The sequence below is a fragment of the Dermacentor andersoni genome, chromosome 3, assembly GCF_023375885.2.
Source record: "Dermacentor andersoni chromosome 3, qqDerAnde1_hic_scaffold, whole genome shotgun sequence".
Taxonomy (NCBI): domain Eukaryota; kingdom Metazoa; phylum Arthropoda; class Arachnida; order Ixodida; family Ixodidae; genus Dermacentor; species Dermacentor andersoni.
This window is the reverse complement of record NC_092816.1, coordinates 235,499,160-235,517,444: the sequence shown is the minus strand read 5'-3', so window position 1 is coordinate 235,517,444 and position 18,285 is coordinate 235,499,160. Positions and strand designations below refer to the sequence as shown.

General features: G+C 49.1%; 1 protein-coding gene across 1 annotated transcript in view; it reads left to right on the top strand.

The window, feature by feature from the left end:
• Nucleotides 1-18,285, top strand: part of LOC126536426 (uncharacterized) — a 91,411-nt gene that overhangs the window by 42,371 nt on the left and 30,755 nt on the right. Inside the window, exon 4 of the mRNA XM_050183384.3 lies at nucleotides 15,358-15,393. Coding sequence (XP_050039341.2) covers nucleotides 15,358-15,393 — 36 coding nt within the window. The remainder of the gene's footprint in view (nucleotides 1-15,357; nucleotides 15,394-18,285) is intronic.

The following is an 18,285-nucleotide window of genomic DNA, read 5'->3' as shown; positions in this document are numbered from 1 at the left end:
CGTTGGGTTGGCATCGAAATGTTTACGCATTTAACAACAGAAGTGATTCGAGAATGTGTGGGCGCACCTATCGAACCGATGACCACCGACAATCAGGACAATAAATGCATATTGAAGTGATGAAACGTGTAAGCTTTAGCATAGAATGAAACGGGTGATACGAACGTGCTCCTGCTAAGCCCACAAGACTAAGGCAGATCAATCAAGAATATATATATATATATATATTGTAACGACGTGGGATCGACGAGTATGCGTAGCAGCACCGCCAAGAAACGCACTTTATCAGTCGTCCAAGGGAACAACAACAACGTCTTCTTCGTTTTCCCCGCTTCACCTAAAAACCCGCGCTACTTCAGCGTCGTCCCCACTGGCGCATACCCGCTGAATTATGGTTCTGCCAAATATAGTTGTGTCATTTGCTCCCCCTTTAGAAGAGATCATCGTCCCGATGATAGAGGCTTGGAAAGCAGCGGTAAAGAACTGCGCAGTCTTGGCAGTCCTCATACTACGGCTTCATAACCAGCACGTGAACGACCTCGGGTAAACGCCGTCGGCGCTTTGAACAGTGCGAGCTGTCTGGAACGACTTCGTAGTTGACGTCACTGATGCGTCGGAGAACTATGTAGGGCCCGAAGTATTTGCGTAGGAGCTTTTCAAAGAGCCCACGCTGTCGAATAGGTGTCCAGACCCACACTTTGTCGCCGATGTTGTGTGTTACGGCTTTGTGCCGAAGATTGTAGCGTCTGGCGTCACAGTCCTGTTGTTCGTGGATTCGCAGACGCGCAAGCTGCCTAGCTGCCTCTGCTCGGTGTGTTATCTCTTCAGCACCCGTCTCGTTGTCGTCAAATTCATGAGGGAGCATTGCGTCTAATGTTGTTGTAACCTCACGGCCGTATACGAGACTGAAGAGCGTCTTGCGAGTGGTCTCTTGACGAGCCGTATTGTACGCGAAGGTGACATAAGGTAAAACCTCGTCCCAGTTCCTATGCTCTACATCTACGTACATACCCGCCGTGGTTGCTCAGTGGCTATGGTGTTAGGCTGCTGAGCACGAGGTCGCGGGATCGAATCCCGGCCACGGCGGCCGCATTTCGATAGGGGCGAAATGCGAAAACACCCGTGTACTTAGATTTAGGTGCACGTTCAAGAACCCCAGGTGGTCGAAATTTCCGGAGTCCCCCACTACGGCGTGCCTCATAATCAGAAAGTGGTTTTGGCACGTAAAACCCCATAATTTAATTTAAACATCTACGTACATGCTTATCATATCAGCCAATGTCCTATTGAGTCGTTCTGTCAGTCCGTTCGTTTGAGGGTGATACGCTGTTGTCTTCCGGTGGGCGGTACCACTTAGACGTAGAACGATATCTAAAAACTGGGCCATGAACGCAGTACCTCTGTCCGTGACGACTACTGCGGGAGCGCCATGCCTTAAAACGATGGATTCCAGAAAAAATCGTGCCGCTTCATCTGCTGTTGCCCGTTGCAGGGCACTTGTCTCGGCATATCTAGTGAGATAATCCGTGGCAACGATTATGCACCTATTACCAGTAGTAGACGTTGGGAAGGGGCCCAGAAAGTTTATGCCTACTTCTGCAAATGGTGTGGCCGGTACGTCAACAGGGTGCAGTAAGCCGGCTGCTTTGACGGATGGTGGTTTACGACGTTGGCAATCCAGACATGTCTGAACGTAACGTTTAACGACCGCAGTAAGTCTCGGCCAGTAGTAATTCTGCCGAATCCGTGCCAATGTGCGAGTGTAGCCCAAGTGCCCAGCAGTCGGCTCGTTGTGGCAGGCGTGTAAGATTTCACGTCGACGCGGTGATGGAACAACAAGTAGTTGCTGCCGCTAGGCGAGAAGTTCTTCTTGTAGAGGACGTTGCGACGCAAGCAGTATGATGCCACCCCTCTTGCAAAGAGCCTCGGCACGCTATTGGTTCGTCCTTCGAGGTAATCAATAAGCGGCAGCAGTTCAATGTCATCCCGTTGCTGGCGTGAAAGATCGGCAATATCCACGAGTCCCGGAATAACCGCGTCGTCATCGTCTTGTGCTGCCGGCTCAACAGGAGACCGAGAAAGGCAGTCGGCGTCTGCGTGCGGTTTTCCCGTCTTGTATGTAACAACAAAGTCGAACTCTTGGAGTCGAAGACTCCAGCGTGCGAGCCGGCTGGAAGGATCGGAAGAACTGCCCATACCATTGCGAGGCATTCTTTTTCAGTAGTGGAGTAGTTAGCTTCCGCTCGGGATAGTGTCCTACTGGCGTAAGCAATAACTTTTTCGCTGTCGTTCTGCCATTGTACTAGCACCGCCCCTAGACCGACATTACTAGCGTCTGTATGCAATATCGTCGGGGCTTCCTCATCGAAGTGTGCTAATACGGGAGGCGATTGCATGCGTTGCCGGAGCTCGTGGAATGCCCGCTGCTGGTCTTCGCCCCAAGTAAAAGGCATATCTTCTCGGGTGAGCTGTGTTAACGGCCATGCGATACGCGAAAAATTCGCAATAAATCGCCAGTAATATGCACAGAGTCCCTGAAAACGTCGCACGGCTTTTTTGTCTGATGGAATCGGGAAATTAGCGACTGCGGCAATTTTATCCGGATTAGGTCGGACTCCTTGGCTACTGACGACGTGACCGAGGAACTGGAGCTCATGAAAACGAAAATGGCACTTCTCAGGCTTCAAAGTGAGACCGGCAGAGCGTATCGCTTCAAAAACAGTTTTCAGCCTTCGTAAGTGTTCGTCGAATGTTGCGGAAAAGACAATCACGTCATCCAAGTACACCAGGCATGCTTGCCATTTGAGTCCGGAGAGCACAGTGTCCATTAGACGCTGAAATGTTGCTGGCGCCGAAGACAAACCGAAAGGAAGTACCTGAAATTCACAAATTCATATATTTGTGTGTGTGTGTGTGTGCGTGTGTGCGTGTGTGTGCGTGTGTGTGTTGTGTGTGTGTGTGTGTGTTCGTGTGCGGCCGATCAAGACCGCCGATCAAAATAAAACTGTTTGCGCGTGTGTCTTTTTTTTCGGATTTACCGCTGTCACCGCTCAAGAGAAATAAAATTTGCTCATACCTTTCATCTAAATGTGGTGTCACCTCTACGTCGTGTGCTAAACACCTTCATCATCATCATCATCATCAGCCTGGTTACGCCCACTGCAGGGCAAAGGCCTCTCCCATACTTCTCCAACTGCCCCGGTCATGTACTAATTGTGGCCATGTTGACCCTCCAAACTTCCTAATCTCATCTGCCAACCTAACTTTCTGTCGCCCTCTGCTACGCTTCCCTTCCCTCGGAATCCAGTCTTTAACCCTTAATGACCATCGGTTATCTTCCCTCCTCATTACATGTCCTGCCCATGCCCATTTCTTTTTCTTGATTTCAACTAAGATGTCATTAACGCGCGTTTGTTCCCTCACCCAATCTGCTCTTTTCTTATCCCTTAATGTTGCACCTATCATTCTTCTTTCCATAGCTCGTTGCGTCGTCCTCAATTTAAGTAGAACCCTTTTCGTAAGTCTCCAGGTTTCTGCCCCGTACTTGAGTACTGGTAAGACACAGCTGTTATAAACTTTTCTCTTGAGGGATAATGGCAACCTGCTGTTCATGATCTCAGAATGCCTGCCAAACGCACCCCAGCCCATTCTTATTCTTCTGATTATTTCACTCTCATGATCCGGATCAGCAGTCACTACCTGTACTAAGTAAATGTATTCCCTTACCACTTCCAGTGCCTCGCTACCTATCGTAAACTGCTGTTCCCTTCGGAGACTGTTAAACATTACTTTAGTTTTCTGCAGATTAATTTTTAGACCCACCCTTCTGCTCTGCCTCTCCAGGTCAGTGAGCATGCATTGCAGTTGGTCCCCTGAGTTACTAAGCAAGGCAATATCATCAGCGAAGCGCAAGTTACTAAGGTATTCTCCATTTACTCTTATCCCCAATTCTTCCCAATCCAGGTCTCTGAATACCTCCTGTAAACATGCTGTGAATAGCACTGGAGAGATCGTATGTCCCTGCCTGACGCCTTTCCTTATAGGGATTTTGTTGCTTTCTTTATGGAGGACTACAGTGGCTGTGGAGCCGCTATAGATATCTTTCAGTATTTTTACGTACGGCTCGTCTACACCCTGATTCCGCAGTGCCTCCATGACTGCTGAGGTTTCGACTGAATCAAACGCTTTCTCATAATCAATGAAAGCTATATGTAATGGTTGGTTATATTCCGCACATTTTTCTATCAGCTGATTGATAGTGTGAATATGATCTATTGTTGAGTAGCCTTTACGGAATCCTGCCTGGTCCTTTGGTTGACGGAAGTCTAAAATGTTCCTGATTCTATTTGCAATTACCTTAGTAAATACTTTGTAGGCAACGGACAGTAAGCTGATCGGTCTATAGTTTTTCAAGTCTTTGGCGTCCCCTTTCTTATGGATTAAGATTATGTTAGCGCTCTTCCAAGATTCCGGTACGCTCGAAGTCATGAGGCATTGTGTATACAGGGTGGCCAGTTTTTCTAGAACAATCTGCCCACCGTCCTTCAACAAATCTGCTGTTACCTGATCCTCCCCAGCTGCCTTCCACCTTTGCGTAGCTCCCAAGGCTTTCCTTACTTCTTCCGGCGTTACTTGTGGGATTTCGAATTCCTCTAGACTATTCTCTCTTCCATTATCATCGTGGGTTCCACTCGTACTGTATAAATCTCTATAGAACTCCTCAGCCACTTGAACTATCTCATCCATATTAGTAATGATATTGCCGGCTTTGTCTCTTAACGCATACATCTTATTCTTGCCAATTCCTAGTTTCTTCTCTGATTTTAGGCTTCCTCCGTTCCTGAGAGCTTGTTCAATTCTATCCATATTGACACGTGTGCTTATCTTTATCGGCCGACCACGTTTCGCCGCTTAACAACTGTAATCGCACAGCGAGGGACGCGCCTGCATGTATCCGACGTTTCTGGAAAGTTATCGATGCTTCTACCCGGCTGTCTGTTGTCGCCGAACCTTGTGTTATCTGATTTCATCGCGTGACTCGAATGTTGTAGAACTTTGTGGAAGGCATGCGGGTCCCAACGATTAGTCTGGAACATTCGACGACTGTCGTATAAAAGCCGACGCGCTTGACCCGCTGATCAGATTGTCGACGATCGCCGAGCATGTTCGCCGCTATCGTTGTGCTATAAGCGTAGCCTGTTTTGTGGGCACAGGTTCGCCCAATAAAAGTTTGTTTTGTCGTTCACAGTATTGCTACTGTGTCATTCAACGTCACCACCACGTGACATCTGGTGGAGGTGCTTTTCGTTCATGTACCGGACGCCCCCGACAAGCCGTGATCCAAGCCCGGACCGCAAAGAGAACACCAACGTAGTCCCGGAGCATCGAGCAAGCCGCCGTCTTCAACAGCTGCCCCCGGAGCACGGACTTCTACCTGAGAAGACCAAGAAGATTGTGGACAAGGCAACCCCAATGGCAGCCCCAGCATCCCCCATCGTGCTGCAGCAGCCCAGGGAACCACCGACGTTCCGCGGTTCCACATTTGAGGACCCGGAAACCTGGCTCGAAACGTATGAGAGGGTCGCTAAGTTTAACAGTTGGGACAGCGACGACAAGCTGCGGCATGTCTATTTCGCATTGGAAGACGCCGCCAGGACGTGGTTCGAGAATCGGGAAGCCACCTTAATGACGTGGGACCTTTTCCGAAGCGGCTTCTTGCACACGTTTACAAGCGTCGTGCGAAAAGCGCGAGCCCAAGCTCTACTAGAAACCAGAGTGCAGCTGCCAAACGAGACGATCGCGATCTTCACGGAGGAGATGACCCGTCTTTTCCGGCACGCCGACCCGGAAATGTCGGAGGAGAAAAAAGTTCGCTCCCTGATGCGCGGCGTCAAGCAAGACCTTTTCGCCGGACTTATTCGTAACCCACCGAAGACTAGGGCAGAGTTTTCTGCAGAGGCATCGACGATCGAGAAAACTCTGGAGATGCGCACCCGGCAATATAACCGCCAGGGGCACACGCCGCAGTATGCCATCCAAGGACTGGGTTCGGACGACCTTCAAGAGACCATCAGGGCCATTGTGCGCGAAGAACTGCGCAAGGTCCTGCCTTCGTCGCAGCCTCAAGTAGCTTCGATCGCTGACATCGTGAAAGATGAGGTTCAGCGATCGCTTGGGGTTCCTGAGGTGCAACCTCAATTACCGCAGCCCCAGCCAGAAGCGATGACCTACGCCGCCGTCGCACGCCGTCAAGGTCCCCCTCCGCGACCACGCCAGGGCCCTGCAACGACGCAATTCCGTCGTCCGCCGCCGCCGCCGCCAGCACGCCCACCCGTCGCCCAGCGCACGTACGCGAGGAAGACGGACATTTGGCGAGCCCCCGACCACCGTCCGCTCTGCTATCACTGCGGAGAAGCCGGCCATGTGTATCGCCGATGCCCATACCGGGAGATGGGACTGCGAGGCTTCGCCTTCAATGCTCCGCGCCCGCAGCGAGGTGAACGCCCTCGCGATATCGCCGACTACCTCGCCGCTACTCAGTGGAGCTCTCGACGACCGTCGCGTTCGCCATCACCAGGCCGCTACCTGTCGCCGCAGCGCCGACCATACACTGGCCCAGCTCGGGGCCGGTCAGCGAGCCCGTATCCGGAAAACTAAAAGCAGCAACCGATGGAGGTGCGGTTGCTGTTCGTCGAACTGACGAAGATCCTCCGCCGCCGACGAAGACGACGAAGAAAGCATCTCAACGACCTAATGACGACACGCCGCCGTCCCGACGAAGTCAGGAAGCCAAGACTACACCGACGAAAGACGACTTGACGACGTGACGTTCCAGCTTCAGTTCAACACGACGCAGCCGTGATCCGACGCCGAGACCTAACTGTAACACAAGACAAAGAACCACCGACCTCGACGTTCAATTCAATTCTTTATTCAACATCGTCATGAGGATGTTGGGTGCATCGACAAAAAGCCAGAAGAAAGGATTGACCCTGGTCGACGCACCCTACAATGACTTGGCAACAGTATCGCAGTGTATCATACAGCATGTGTAAAGCATTCGCAATAACAACATTGACACAAATGAAACGGTATTTGAACATTACAGGCAAAAACAAAAGCAAGCACAAAGCACTATGACATAAGTGTCAGCAGTACATAAATTAACATCAATTCACAGCGCGTTATTTAACGTCTGTGGAAGAATGTAGCTAAGCAATTGGCGACCATAATTCGTTCGCGTTTTAGGCACAAGCCACGTGAAGCCAGTGCGGGTAGCATACTTAAGTTCCTTGCATTTCAAGATTGCCAGGTCTAACATGAATGTATTATTCTGTCTTATACTTATTTTATACCGCCTTCACAGTAAATTTTCATGCAGTTGGGGAAGGGGGGTGATGCCAAGTGACGCAACGATCGGTGCGGTATGTTTAAATCTCGAAGCATTAACAATATTTCGAACAATTCTCTTCTGAAGCATGTGCAGCCGCCTGATATTGGTAAATGACGTGGTGCCCCAGACCAAGATACAGTAATTAACGACTGAAGAAAACAGTGCATTGTACAGCATTTGCTTAACACGCTTAGGTAGGAAATATCGCAGTCGGGACACGATACCAACAACCTTTGACAACTTGCCCCTGACCATTTCAACGTGATCGTCCCACGATAAATTTTCGTTAAATAAAACACCCAGACTTTTGAGCACGGGAACTATTTGACGTGCTTCTCGACGGCCACGCAGTCACCGCCTTAGTAGACACAGGAGCCGATTACTCCGTCATGAGTGGACCCATCGCCGCCCAGTTGAGGAAAGTTAAGACTGCATGGGAAGGCCCTCAAATTCGCACCGCTGGAGGACACCTGATTACGCCGACAGGGCAAGAATTACCGTTCATGACCGAACTTACCCTGCCACCTTCGTTGTCCTCCAACAGTGTTCACGAGACGTCATTTTCGGCATGGACTTCCTGAATCAACATGGCGCAGTCATCGACCTGAAGTCGAAATCGATAACGCTGTCACAAGATCAAGCGATACCGCCGGAGAGCTGTCGTAGTCACCACGCCTTGAGTGTGCTCGAAGATCAAGTGAGCATCCCGCCGCGCGCCAGCATTATTATTTCCGTCGGCACTGAAACACCCGCTGACGTAGAAGGCGTCATCGAGGGTGACCAACATCTACTGCTCGACCGTGAAATTTGCGTCGCAAGAGGGATCGCTCGACTCCACGGAGGGCAAGTGGAAGTTATGCTAACCAACTTCAGCCAAGAGTTCAAGCACATCAACAAGGGCATGACAATCGCATACATCGAGGAAATTGTGGAAACCAGCAATGATTTTGTCCTCTTGGATTCAGCCGCATCTACCCCGATGGGCATTGTCCCCGAACCAGACTTCGACGTGAATCCAAGTCTTCCTATGAGTAAGCAGCAACAGATCAGAAGTCTTCTCCGACGATACAAAGACTGCTTTTCGACGTCATCGAGGATTCGACAAACACCAGTTGCAAAGCATCGCATAATAACCGAAGAGAGCGCTCGACCACTCCGCCAGAGCCCTTACCGAGTTTCGACGCGAGAACGTGAAGCTATTAGGCAACAAGTCGACGAAATGCTGCGCGACGACATCATCCAGCCGTCGAAAAGCCCGTGGGCCTCTCCTGTAGTCCTGGTAAAGAAAAAGGACGGAACCCTACGCTTCTGCGTCGACTATCGTCGACTGAACAAGATCACGAAGAAGCATGTGTACCCCCTTCCACGGATAGACGACGCATTGGATCGGCTCTGCAACGCTAAATACTTCTCGTCGATGGACCTCAAGTCTGGCTACTGGCAAATAGAAGTCGACGAGAGAGATCGCGAAAAGACTGCCTTCATCACGCCAGACGGCCTCTACGAGTTCAAGGTCATGCCATTCGGACTGTGCTCGGCGCCTGCAACGTTTCAGCGCGTCATGGACACGGTGTTAGCCGGACTGAAGTGGCAGACGTGCCTTGTTTACCTGGATGACGTCGTTGTCTTCGCCGGAAATTTCGACGATCACCTTAGGCGGCTTGCGACAGTGTTAGAAGCCATCAATTCATCAGGGCTCACTCTGAAGCCGGAAAAGTGCCGCTTCGCTTACGATGAGCTTTTGTTCCTAGGCCACGTGATCAGCAAATCAGGAGTACGCCCCGACCCGCAGAAAACAGCTGCCATCGCAAAGTTCCCGCAGCCCACCGACAAGAAGGCAGTGCGTAGATTTCTTGGCATGTGTGCCTACTACAGGCGATTTGTCAAGGACTTCTCACGCATCGCGGAGCCGCTAACACATCTAACCAAATGTGATGTCGCGTTCAAGTGGGAAACGCCGCAGGCCAAGGCATTTCAAGAACTCAAACGACGCATGCAGTCGCCGCCGGTACTTGCACACTTCGACGAGGACGCCGATACCGAAATCCACACTGACGCCAGTAGCCTAGGCCTCGGTGCCGTCCTAGTCCAGAGGAAAGAAGGACTTGAAAGGGTGATATCGTAAGCTAGCCGGTCGCTGTCAAAAGCGGAAAGCAACTATTCTACGACTGAAAAGGAATGCCTCGCCATCATTTGGGCTATAGCTAAATTCCGCCCTTACCTCTACGGCAGGCCATTCAAAGTCGTCAGTGACCATCATGCATTGTGTTGGCTAGCTAACTTAAAGGACCCTTCAGGACGGCTGGCGCGGTGGAACCTCAGACTACAAGAATATGACGTCACGGTAATATACAAGTCCGGAAGAAAACACTCCGACGCCGACTGCTTATCGCGCGCCCCCATCGATCCCCCGCCGCAAGACGACGAGGACGACGACGCCTTCCTTGGTATAATAAGCGCGGAAGACTTCACTAAACAGCAACGAGCAGACCCGGAGCTAAAAGGCCTCGTCGAGTATTTGTAAGGAAACACCGACGTTGTCCCTAGGGCATTTAAGCGCGGGTTGTCGTCGTTCACGCTACAAAACAACCTGCTCGTGAAGAAGAACTTCTCACCAGTCCGCGCCAGCTACCTTCTTGTTGTACCGTCAGCGCTGCGTCCAGAAATACTGCACCCCCTACACGACAATCCAACCGCTGGGCACCTCGGATTCTCCCGGACGCTGTCGAGAATACAGGAAAGGTATTACTGGCCGCGTCTGACCGCCGACGTCGCCCGTTACGTCAAGACATGCCGAGACTGTCAACGACGCAAGACACCACCGACAAGGCCAGCAGGATTACTACAGCCGATCGAACCTCCTCGCCGTCCATTCCAGCAGATTGGGATGGATTTGTTGGGGCCGTTTCCGATATCAACATCCAGGAATAAGTGGATCGTCGTGGCGACGGACTATCTCACCCGCTTTGCTGAAACTAAAGCGCTACCAAAAGGCAGCGCAGCCGAAGTGGCGAAATTTTTCGTCGAGAACATCCTGCTGCGACATGGTGCCCCAGAAGTCCTCATCACCGACAGAGGAACGGCTTTTACAGCAGAGCTCACCCAAGCCATTCTGCAGTACAGCCAGACAAGCCACAGGAGGACAACTGCCTACCATCCGCAGACGAATGGTCTCACGGAGCGCCTGAACAAGACCCTCGCCGACATGCTAGCAATGTACGTCGACGTCGAACACAAGATGTGGGACGCGATCCTGCCGTACGTAACCTTTGCGTACAACACGGCGGTGCAAGAAACAACACAGATCACGCCGCTTAAGCTGGTTTACGGCAGGAACCCGACGACGACGCTTGACGCCATGCTGCCGCACGTAACTGACGAAGAGAATGTTGACGTCGCTAGCTATCTCCAGCGCGCCGAAGAAGCCCGACAGCTCGCCCGCCTGCGAATCAAGAGCCAGCAGAGGACCGACAGCCGACACTACAACCTCCGACGACGCTTCGTCGAGTACCAGCCTGGCGACCGTGTTTGGGTCTGGATCCCGATACGCCGACGAGGACTCAGTGAGAAACTACTCCGACGCTATTTCGCACCCGACAAGGTCATCCGACGTATTGGCGCTCTGGACTATGAGGTCGTGCCAGACGGCATTTCGCATTCCCAGCGGCGCCGCGCACGATCTGAAGTGGTCCACGTGGTGCGCCTTAAACCCTTTTACGGACGCTGACGAACTTCATTATTTTTGTTCTTTTCTTTGCTACGAGTGCTTTTGTTTATTAACTTCGTTTGTTTGCAGCATCGGGTCGATGCTTTTTAAGAGGGGGGTATTGACACGTGTGCTTATCTTTATCGGCCGACCACGTTTTGCCGCTTAACAACTGTAATCGCACAGCGAGGGACGCGCCTGCATGTATCCGACGTTTCTGGAAAGTTATCGATGCTTCTACCCGGCTGTCTGTTGTCGCCGAACCTTGTGTTATCTGATTTCATCGCGTGACTCGAATGTTGTAGAACTTTGTGGAAGGCATGCGGGTCCCAACGATTAGTCTGGAACATTCGACGACTGTTGTATAAAAGCCGACGCGCTTGACCCGCTGATCAGATTTTCGACGATCGCCGAGCATGTTCGCCGCTATCGTTGTGCTATAAGTGTAGCCTGTTTTGTGGGCACAGGTTCGCCCAATGAAAGTTTGTTTTGTCGTTCACAGTATTGCTACTGTGTCATTCAACATCACCACCACGTGACAATATTATACTTCCTTATGTCAGCTGTCTTACGCTTGTTGATTAACTTCGAAAGTTCTGCCAGTTCTATTCTAGCTGTAGGGTTAGAGGCTTTTATACATTGGCGTTTCTTGATCAGATCTTTCGTCTCCTGCGATAGCTTACTGGTATCCTGTGTAACAGAGTTACCACCGACTTCTATTGCACACTCCTTAATGATGCCCACAAGATTGTCGTTCATTGCTTCAACACTAAGGTCCTCTTCCTGAGTTAAAGCCGTATACCTGTTCTGTAGCTTGATCTGGAATTCCTTTATTTTCCCTCTTACCGCTAACTCATTGATCGGTTTCTTATGTACCAGTTCCTTCCGTTCCCTCCTCAAGTCTAGGCTAATTCGATTTCTTACCATCCTGTGGTCACTGCAGCGCACCTTACCGAGCACGTCCACATCTTGTATGATGCCAGGGTTAGCGCAGAGTATGAGGTCTATTTCTAGTCTCGCCGTTCGGGCTCCTCCACGTCCACTTTCGGCTATCCCGCTTGCGGAAGAAGGTATTCATTATCCGCATATTATTCTGTTCCGCAAACTCTACTAATAACTCTCCCCTGCTATTCCTAGTGCCTAAGCCGTATTCCCCCACTGCCTTGTCTCCAGCCGGCTTCTTGCCTACCTTGGCATTGAAATCGCCGATCAGTATAGTGTATTTTGTTTTCACTCTACCGTCCGCCGATTCCACGTCTTCATAGAAGCTTTCGACTTCCTGGTCATCATGACTGGATGTAGGGGCGTAGACCTGTAGAACCTTCATTTTGTACCTCTTATTAAGTTTCAGAACAAGTCATGCCACCCGCTCGTTAATGCTATAGAATGCCTGTATGTTACCAGCTATATTCTTATTAATCAGGAATCCGACTCCTAGTTCTCGTCTCTCCGCTAAGCCCCGGTAGCACAGGACGTGCCCGCTTCTGAGCACTGTATAGGCTTCTTTTGGCCTCCTAACTTCACTGAGCCCTATTATATCCCATTTACTGCCCTCTAATTCTTCCAATAGCACTGCTAGACTCGCCTCACTAGATAACGTTCTAGCGTTAAACGTTGCCAGGTTCATATTCGAATGGCCGCCTGTCCGGAGCCAGGGATTCTTAGCACCCTCTGCAGCGTCGCAGGTCTGACCGGCGCCGTGGTCAGTTGCTTCGCAGCTGCTGGGGACTGAGGGGCCGGGGTTTGATTGTTGTGTTCATATAGGAGGTTGTGGCCAAGTGCTGCACCAGGGTGGCGAATCCTGCTCTGGTGAGGGAGTGCGTTGCCGGTTCTGGCCACCGGGATCAGGCCACACTCCAGGCCTGTTTAAGCAATTTTATCAACAGGCGGATTTTTTTTTAATCCGGTGGAAAATTGCGCGGCACCGGGATTCGAACCACGGACCTCTTGCACGCGAGGCGGGTGTTCTACCTCTACACCACCGCTGCACCCACCACCCATGAGCTGGTAGTCTACCTTCGCAGCAGTGGAATGTCACGCCAGTTTTTGTCACCCACCCGAACGGTATTCGTCGAAACAGTGATTCGCTGAGCCGTACAGGGGAGCCATGCACATTCATTGTAAATACGAAAGCAGCTGAAGCAAGCAATAGACGCGTTACCACGTGATCAATCATGGCGGCGCTCACGGCGTTGCCCTGAAAAGGGGCAATGCTTCCGAGAATAACGAATTGCTGTCCTAGTTGATGTTGTTGCTATGCAATAAATTTATGGCTCACAACCGCTATGATGAATAGGACACCAACAGAATTGATTATTCCAACTAATAATCAGAAACAATTTACAGGAATGATAAAAAGTGATGAAAAAAGGTTAAATTTATTGTTTCCGTGAAAAAACAGCAAAACTAAACATCAGTAATCGTTAATTGAAAAGTCATCATCATCAGCATCAGTCTATTTTATGTTCACTGCAGGACAACGGCCTCTCACTGCGATCCCTAATTAGCCCTGTCCGGCGCCAAACGATTCCGACGAGCGCCTGCGAATTTCCTAATTCCATCAGCCCACCTCCGTCTGCCGTCCTCGACTGCGCTTCCCTTCTCTTGTAAAACTCTTGCTTGGGCTAGTTGGTTCGTGCTTGAATGAGTAAAGGCAAGGCGCAAAATACCAGGACTGAAGAAGGACACAAACTACAGGACTTGCGCCACTGACAATTAAGATTATTTCTGCAACAAGCCTGCCTTATGTAGGTCAATCAAGCCGAATCACACACGAAACGTTTGAAGTACAATACAGCAATCCATCGACCACTCAGTAATCATATCTGGCACAAAAGATCAAATGAGCAAACAAGAACCACACGTGGAGCAACACGACAAGCAATTCATCGAGCACAGTCTTTACCAAGCCAACGGTGAGAAAACACGAGACATAAAAAGTACCGTGCACCGCTTCACTATCCAAACATACCATTCACTATCTATTCACTTCACTATCCAAACATACCATTCAAACGCCGAAGGCCCAGTCAGTGATAAAACCCGCACGACTATGGGAGTAATGACCAACGAATAACACGGAAAAACATGAAGAAGTACAGCGTCTGCGTCAAAACTAAAATCTCTGATAGTCACTCACCTAAAAAATTGATAAAACCTGTGACCGCGCGAAAAATGAACCATGTGACAAACAATGAAATAGAACAGTTGAACAATAAAGGGTCTAAGGAACAGCGTCTGCGACAAAACAAAACAAAAAAACACGAAAAAAATAAAGAAGGCGACAAATTCTGTAAGAGCCACGAGAAAATCGTCAACAAAATAAAAACTAAATAAATGAAAGGAAGAAAGACGGAACAAACCTAAATGAAATCACTCGAACATGAGGCCTAAATGAAACCTTCTAAAAAAGTAGTCTCCTTGTCACTAAGCACAATGGATGGCCTGCTGACGCATTTGTTTCCCTCTTTCTTGATGAAATAGGCTTCCACAATCTCCAGCTCGAAGCTGTCTTTTCCAAACTTCAAAAATTTAGTTTTGTCGAACTGAGGGCGGCAATTAGTGCAGTCTCTGCAGTGCTCTGCAAGGAAGCTCCCTTCATTGTTGCGCCGATAACAACAATGTTCCATTGCACGCTCAAGCGTGCAACGGAACATTGCAGAACAATGTTAAGATTATATTTCGTATCTGGTTTCTCACACCTTCTATCGAACGTATTTTTTCTTCCCTGCTTTCGCTTGATGATTACGTTTTCTAATTTTATTGGTGTCCATAAAAACTGTTTGACACTTCGTTCTAATGCACGTGCTTTGAGAAAAAAGGGGGTTTAACCAAGGGGCCCGATTTTTATTGGTCGTATTATAAGAAGCCAACAAACACTGATACCATGGGCAACATAGGGGAAAATACTTGTGCTAAATAAATGAATCAAAGAAACGATAAATTAATGGAAATGAAGGTTGATGAAAAAACAACTTGCCACAGATGGGGAACGATCCCACCTGCGGCAGGTTGTGGGATCGTTCCCCACCTGCGCAAGTTGTTTTATTCATCAGCATGATCTGAATAGGCGGCATCGAAGTTGGGCCCGAGCTAAAGCTTTCTCTTAAGTGTAAACTGAATTTCTGTAAACATTTTCTTTGTTCTGTTTACGTGCTGTTACATTGGCTTACCGTTCGCGAACTTATTAGATTGAGTGTCGTGTGAGGACCTCGAAGAAGTGTGCCCAAGTGTTTACCTAACTTTCCTTGTTTTACAGGGGAATCATATCGGAGACGACTGCATGAGCGAGACCGTAAGTACATGTACTTAAATTCAGGGTTCATCGTCGCATAGCGTGCAAATTTCCCTACAATGCTTGATAAGCATGTCCTCCAACATAGTCACGCGTTCGTCGAAGTTACATTTTGGGGAGTATTCCCGTGACATTGCCGCGCCCCATTTTGTTGTTCTATTTTCTGTGCTGCTGGAGATAGGCAGGTGGGAGATAAAGCGCAGCATTTTTTATGTACTGGCTGTACAATAATTTGGTGGCCTCAATGGCGAAAGTGTATACCTACAGCAGCATAGTGCAGACTGGTTGACAAAATGGCATACGTGACGTCACGTTGATTCTCTTTTCAGATTTAACAAGACGTCCACAGGGCACGTGTAGGAATAGAAAGAAAACCTCAGCTCGCGGTCAACTTCTAGACAAGCCCTGTTGTCGATATTTTTTCTCCAGTGTGGGGCCTCCTTTGCTCGCCCACTGTTATTCAATGTACAACTTCCTCTGACCTTGCTGCGCTGACTGCAGATGTGGCATCGTAATTTGGTTTGGGGCTGGAAGTTGGCCGGGCTTTTTTGAGGACAAGGACTTCTTTGGCTAGTTCAGAGCAATTTGAGCTTAGCGGGATCGTGATATTTAAGCACTTTCGTCTCTTAAATTAGACGATTTGAGGCCTTGTCGTACATTGGATTATGGGACCGCGCTAGGTGGTGTTACATCTTGCTAAGCAGCGCGAAAGCAGACAAAGGACTCCGAAAAGCGGGGAGCCGGCAAATGCTTTTGAACACGTAAGCGACAACGAAAAAGGCGTCAAAATGAAGCTTATGTTTTAGGACGAGTTGCGCCTAAGAAAGAACGAACACAGGACAAAACCAGGTAGACGAAAAGAACGAAAACTATCAAATGGGTTTACTTGTGTCGAATCTACATGTTTAGGCAGTGTTCACACGTGAAAAACCCAGTTTATAGTTGGCGCTCTTTCCGTCTACCTGGCTTCTTCCTGTGTTCGTTCTTTCTTAGGCGCGACTCGTCCTGAAACATAGTCACGCACCAACACGCCCAGCAAGAAGTTCCTTGAGATGTAGCTTCGAACGAAAAATACGTGCCAACTTAGCCCAGGCCTATCTACGGAGCAGCAATAATTTATAATTGTCGAAAACAAGGTCTGAATGAAACCCAGATGCGCCCGTTCAAACTGCACACGCCAGAAGCAGTGACGGAAGTGGGGCTTTATTCAGCGAAAAATGTGGGTAGATCCCGAAAGCGGTGCAATCTAAACAACAACAACAGCAAGAAAAGAAGAAGAAGAAAAAAAACATCGTACAATAATGCGCCCAAGAAGACATTGTCTTTCTCCGTGCCTACCGTTGTTGACTCGCCTTTCTCATTGTATCAAGGACAGATAGGATTTTGTGCAACGTTTTCGCTGATTCTGTAACCTGTTTAGCGGCACGAGGCCGTTGGTGCGGGCGGCGGTCTCGGCTAAGCGTTGGCAAGAGTAAATGCACGTTTATAGCCCGACCACAGAGTAACGTAGTATACGACAAGAGCCGACACTTGAGCCGTTTCGCGGCCGAGCTATGCAGCTTCGCCTAGGTGGCAGAGCATATCAAGAAAAATGCAGTTGTGGCTGCGGCTAGCAGCTTGACAGGCGGCACGACCACTGGGTACGACCCAACATGTGCGAAGCCTTCTCAGACCACTCTGCCGGGCTCTTTCAGTAAAATGCACCTGAGCATCGTTGTTGGTTTCTTCTGCCAGCGTCTGCTTCGTCGCCGTTTCATGGTAAGGCCACAGCAAGTTCATTTGCGTGTTGTTAACGACTTACTCTCTTCGCATTTCGTTATGTCACTGTTAGCCGCACGAACGAGTGGCGGCGGCCTTGCAGCCATGAACAGCTGCTGCCCATTTGCTACGCTGACTTTCATTTCGTGTTCTTTTTTTATGCGCAGCAATGAGCGGCCATGCTAGCAAAAGCAGCGATGCGGCAGCGTCCGAGCTGCGATGCACGTTCGATACAATGTCGAAGTTATAAAATAATATAAAATGGTTCGTTAAGAAATGTGGCCTATGAACACACGCCCTTCGGGGCAGAGAGCTTTATGATACGCGCAGCGACTGCTGAAAAAGTATGTCGGTCTACTTTTGCAAAAGAAATGTAATTATTTCTAAAGCGGTACATGTGCAATATTTGCAGTATGGCAATAATGCGCTCTCTCCCAACCACTGTAGCAGGCTATGTGCGCGTTGTTAGCTGTTCAGCATTGGGCTGAAAGTACGTGTTCTCATGTTTTAATTGTGTATGCAGTCGTTACCGTAGAAAGTTTCTTGTTTCTTAGCCTTTATAACAGTGCTTCCTTAAAAAAAATACGCATTGGATGAATAAACGCAGCATCTCCATTGTAAAGCTTTGTAGGCTCCAATATTCCTTATACGAAGGAACGTAGCGTCTACATTCAATAGCTTTGAAGCCTCCAGTATTGCTTACCTTCTGTCTGTCATGCTACGTTTTGCAGAAATCTCCACCATTTCCTCAAAATACACTGCACAGCCAAAGGACATCACGCATACTCAAGGGCGAAATTCCAAGTATGGGAAGACGATTGCAAGGCTTCGAAGACAGCAGGTGAAGACCCCCAACACAAAGTGCTTAATTGCAGCTCTTTAATGACGGACGCACTGGCTTACACATTCAAGATGAAGATGTTGATGCGTGCTCAATTATTTTTGCCGCCATTTCGGCACGCTACCATTCACATAATTTTGCTACCCTAATTCACCTATCTTCGCAGAAGTAGAAGAAAAACGTCATATTCTTTTCCCTTCTAAAACAATCCCATTTTAAGCAAATTAATTGCTGTCGTCTATTTGCAGTTTTCTTTTTCATTATCTAGATAGTTGCAACACGTCTTCTATGTG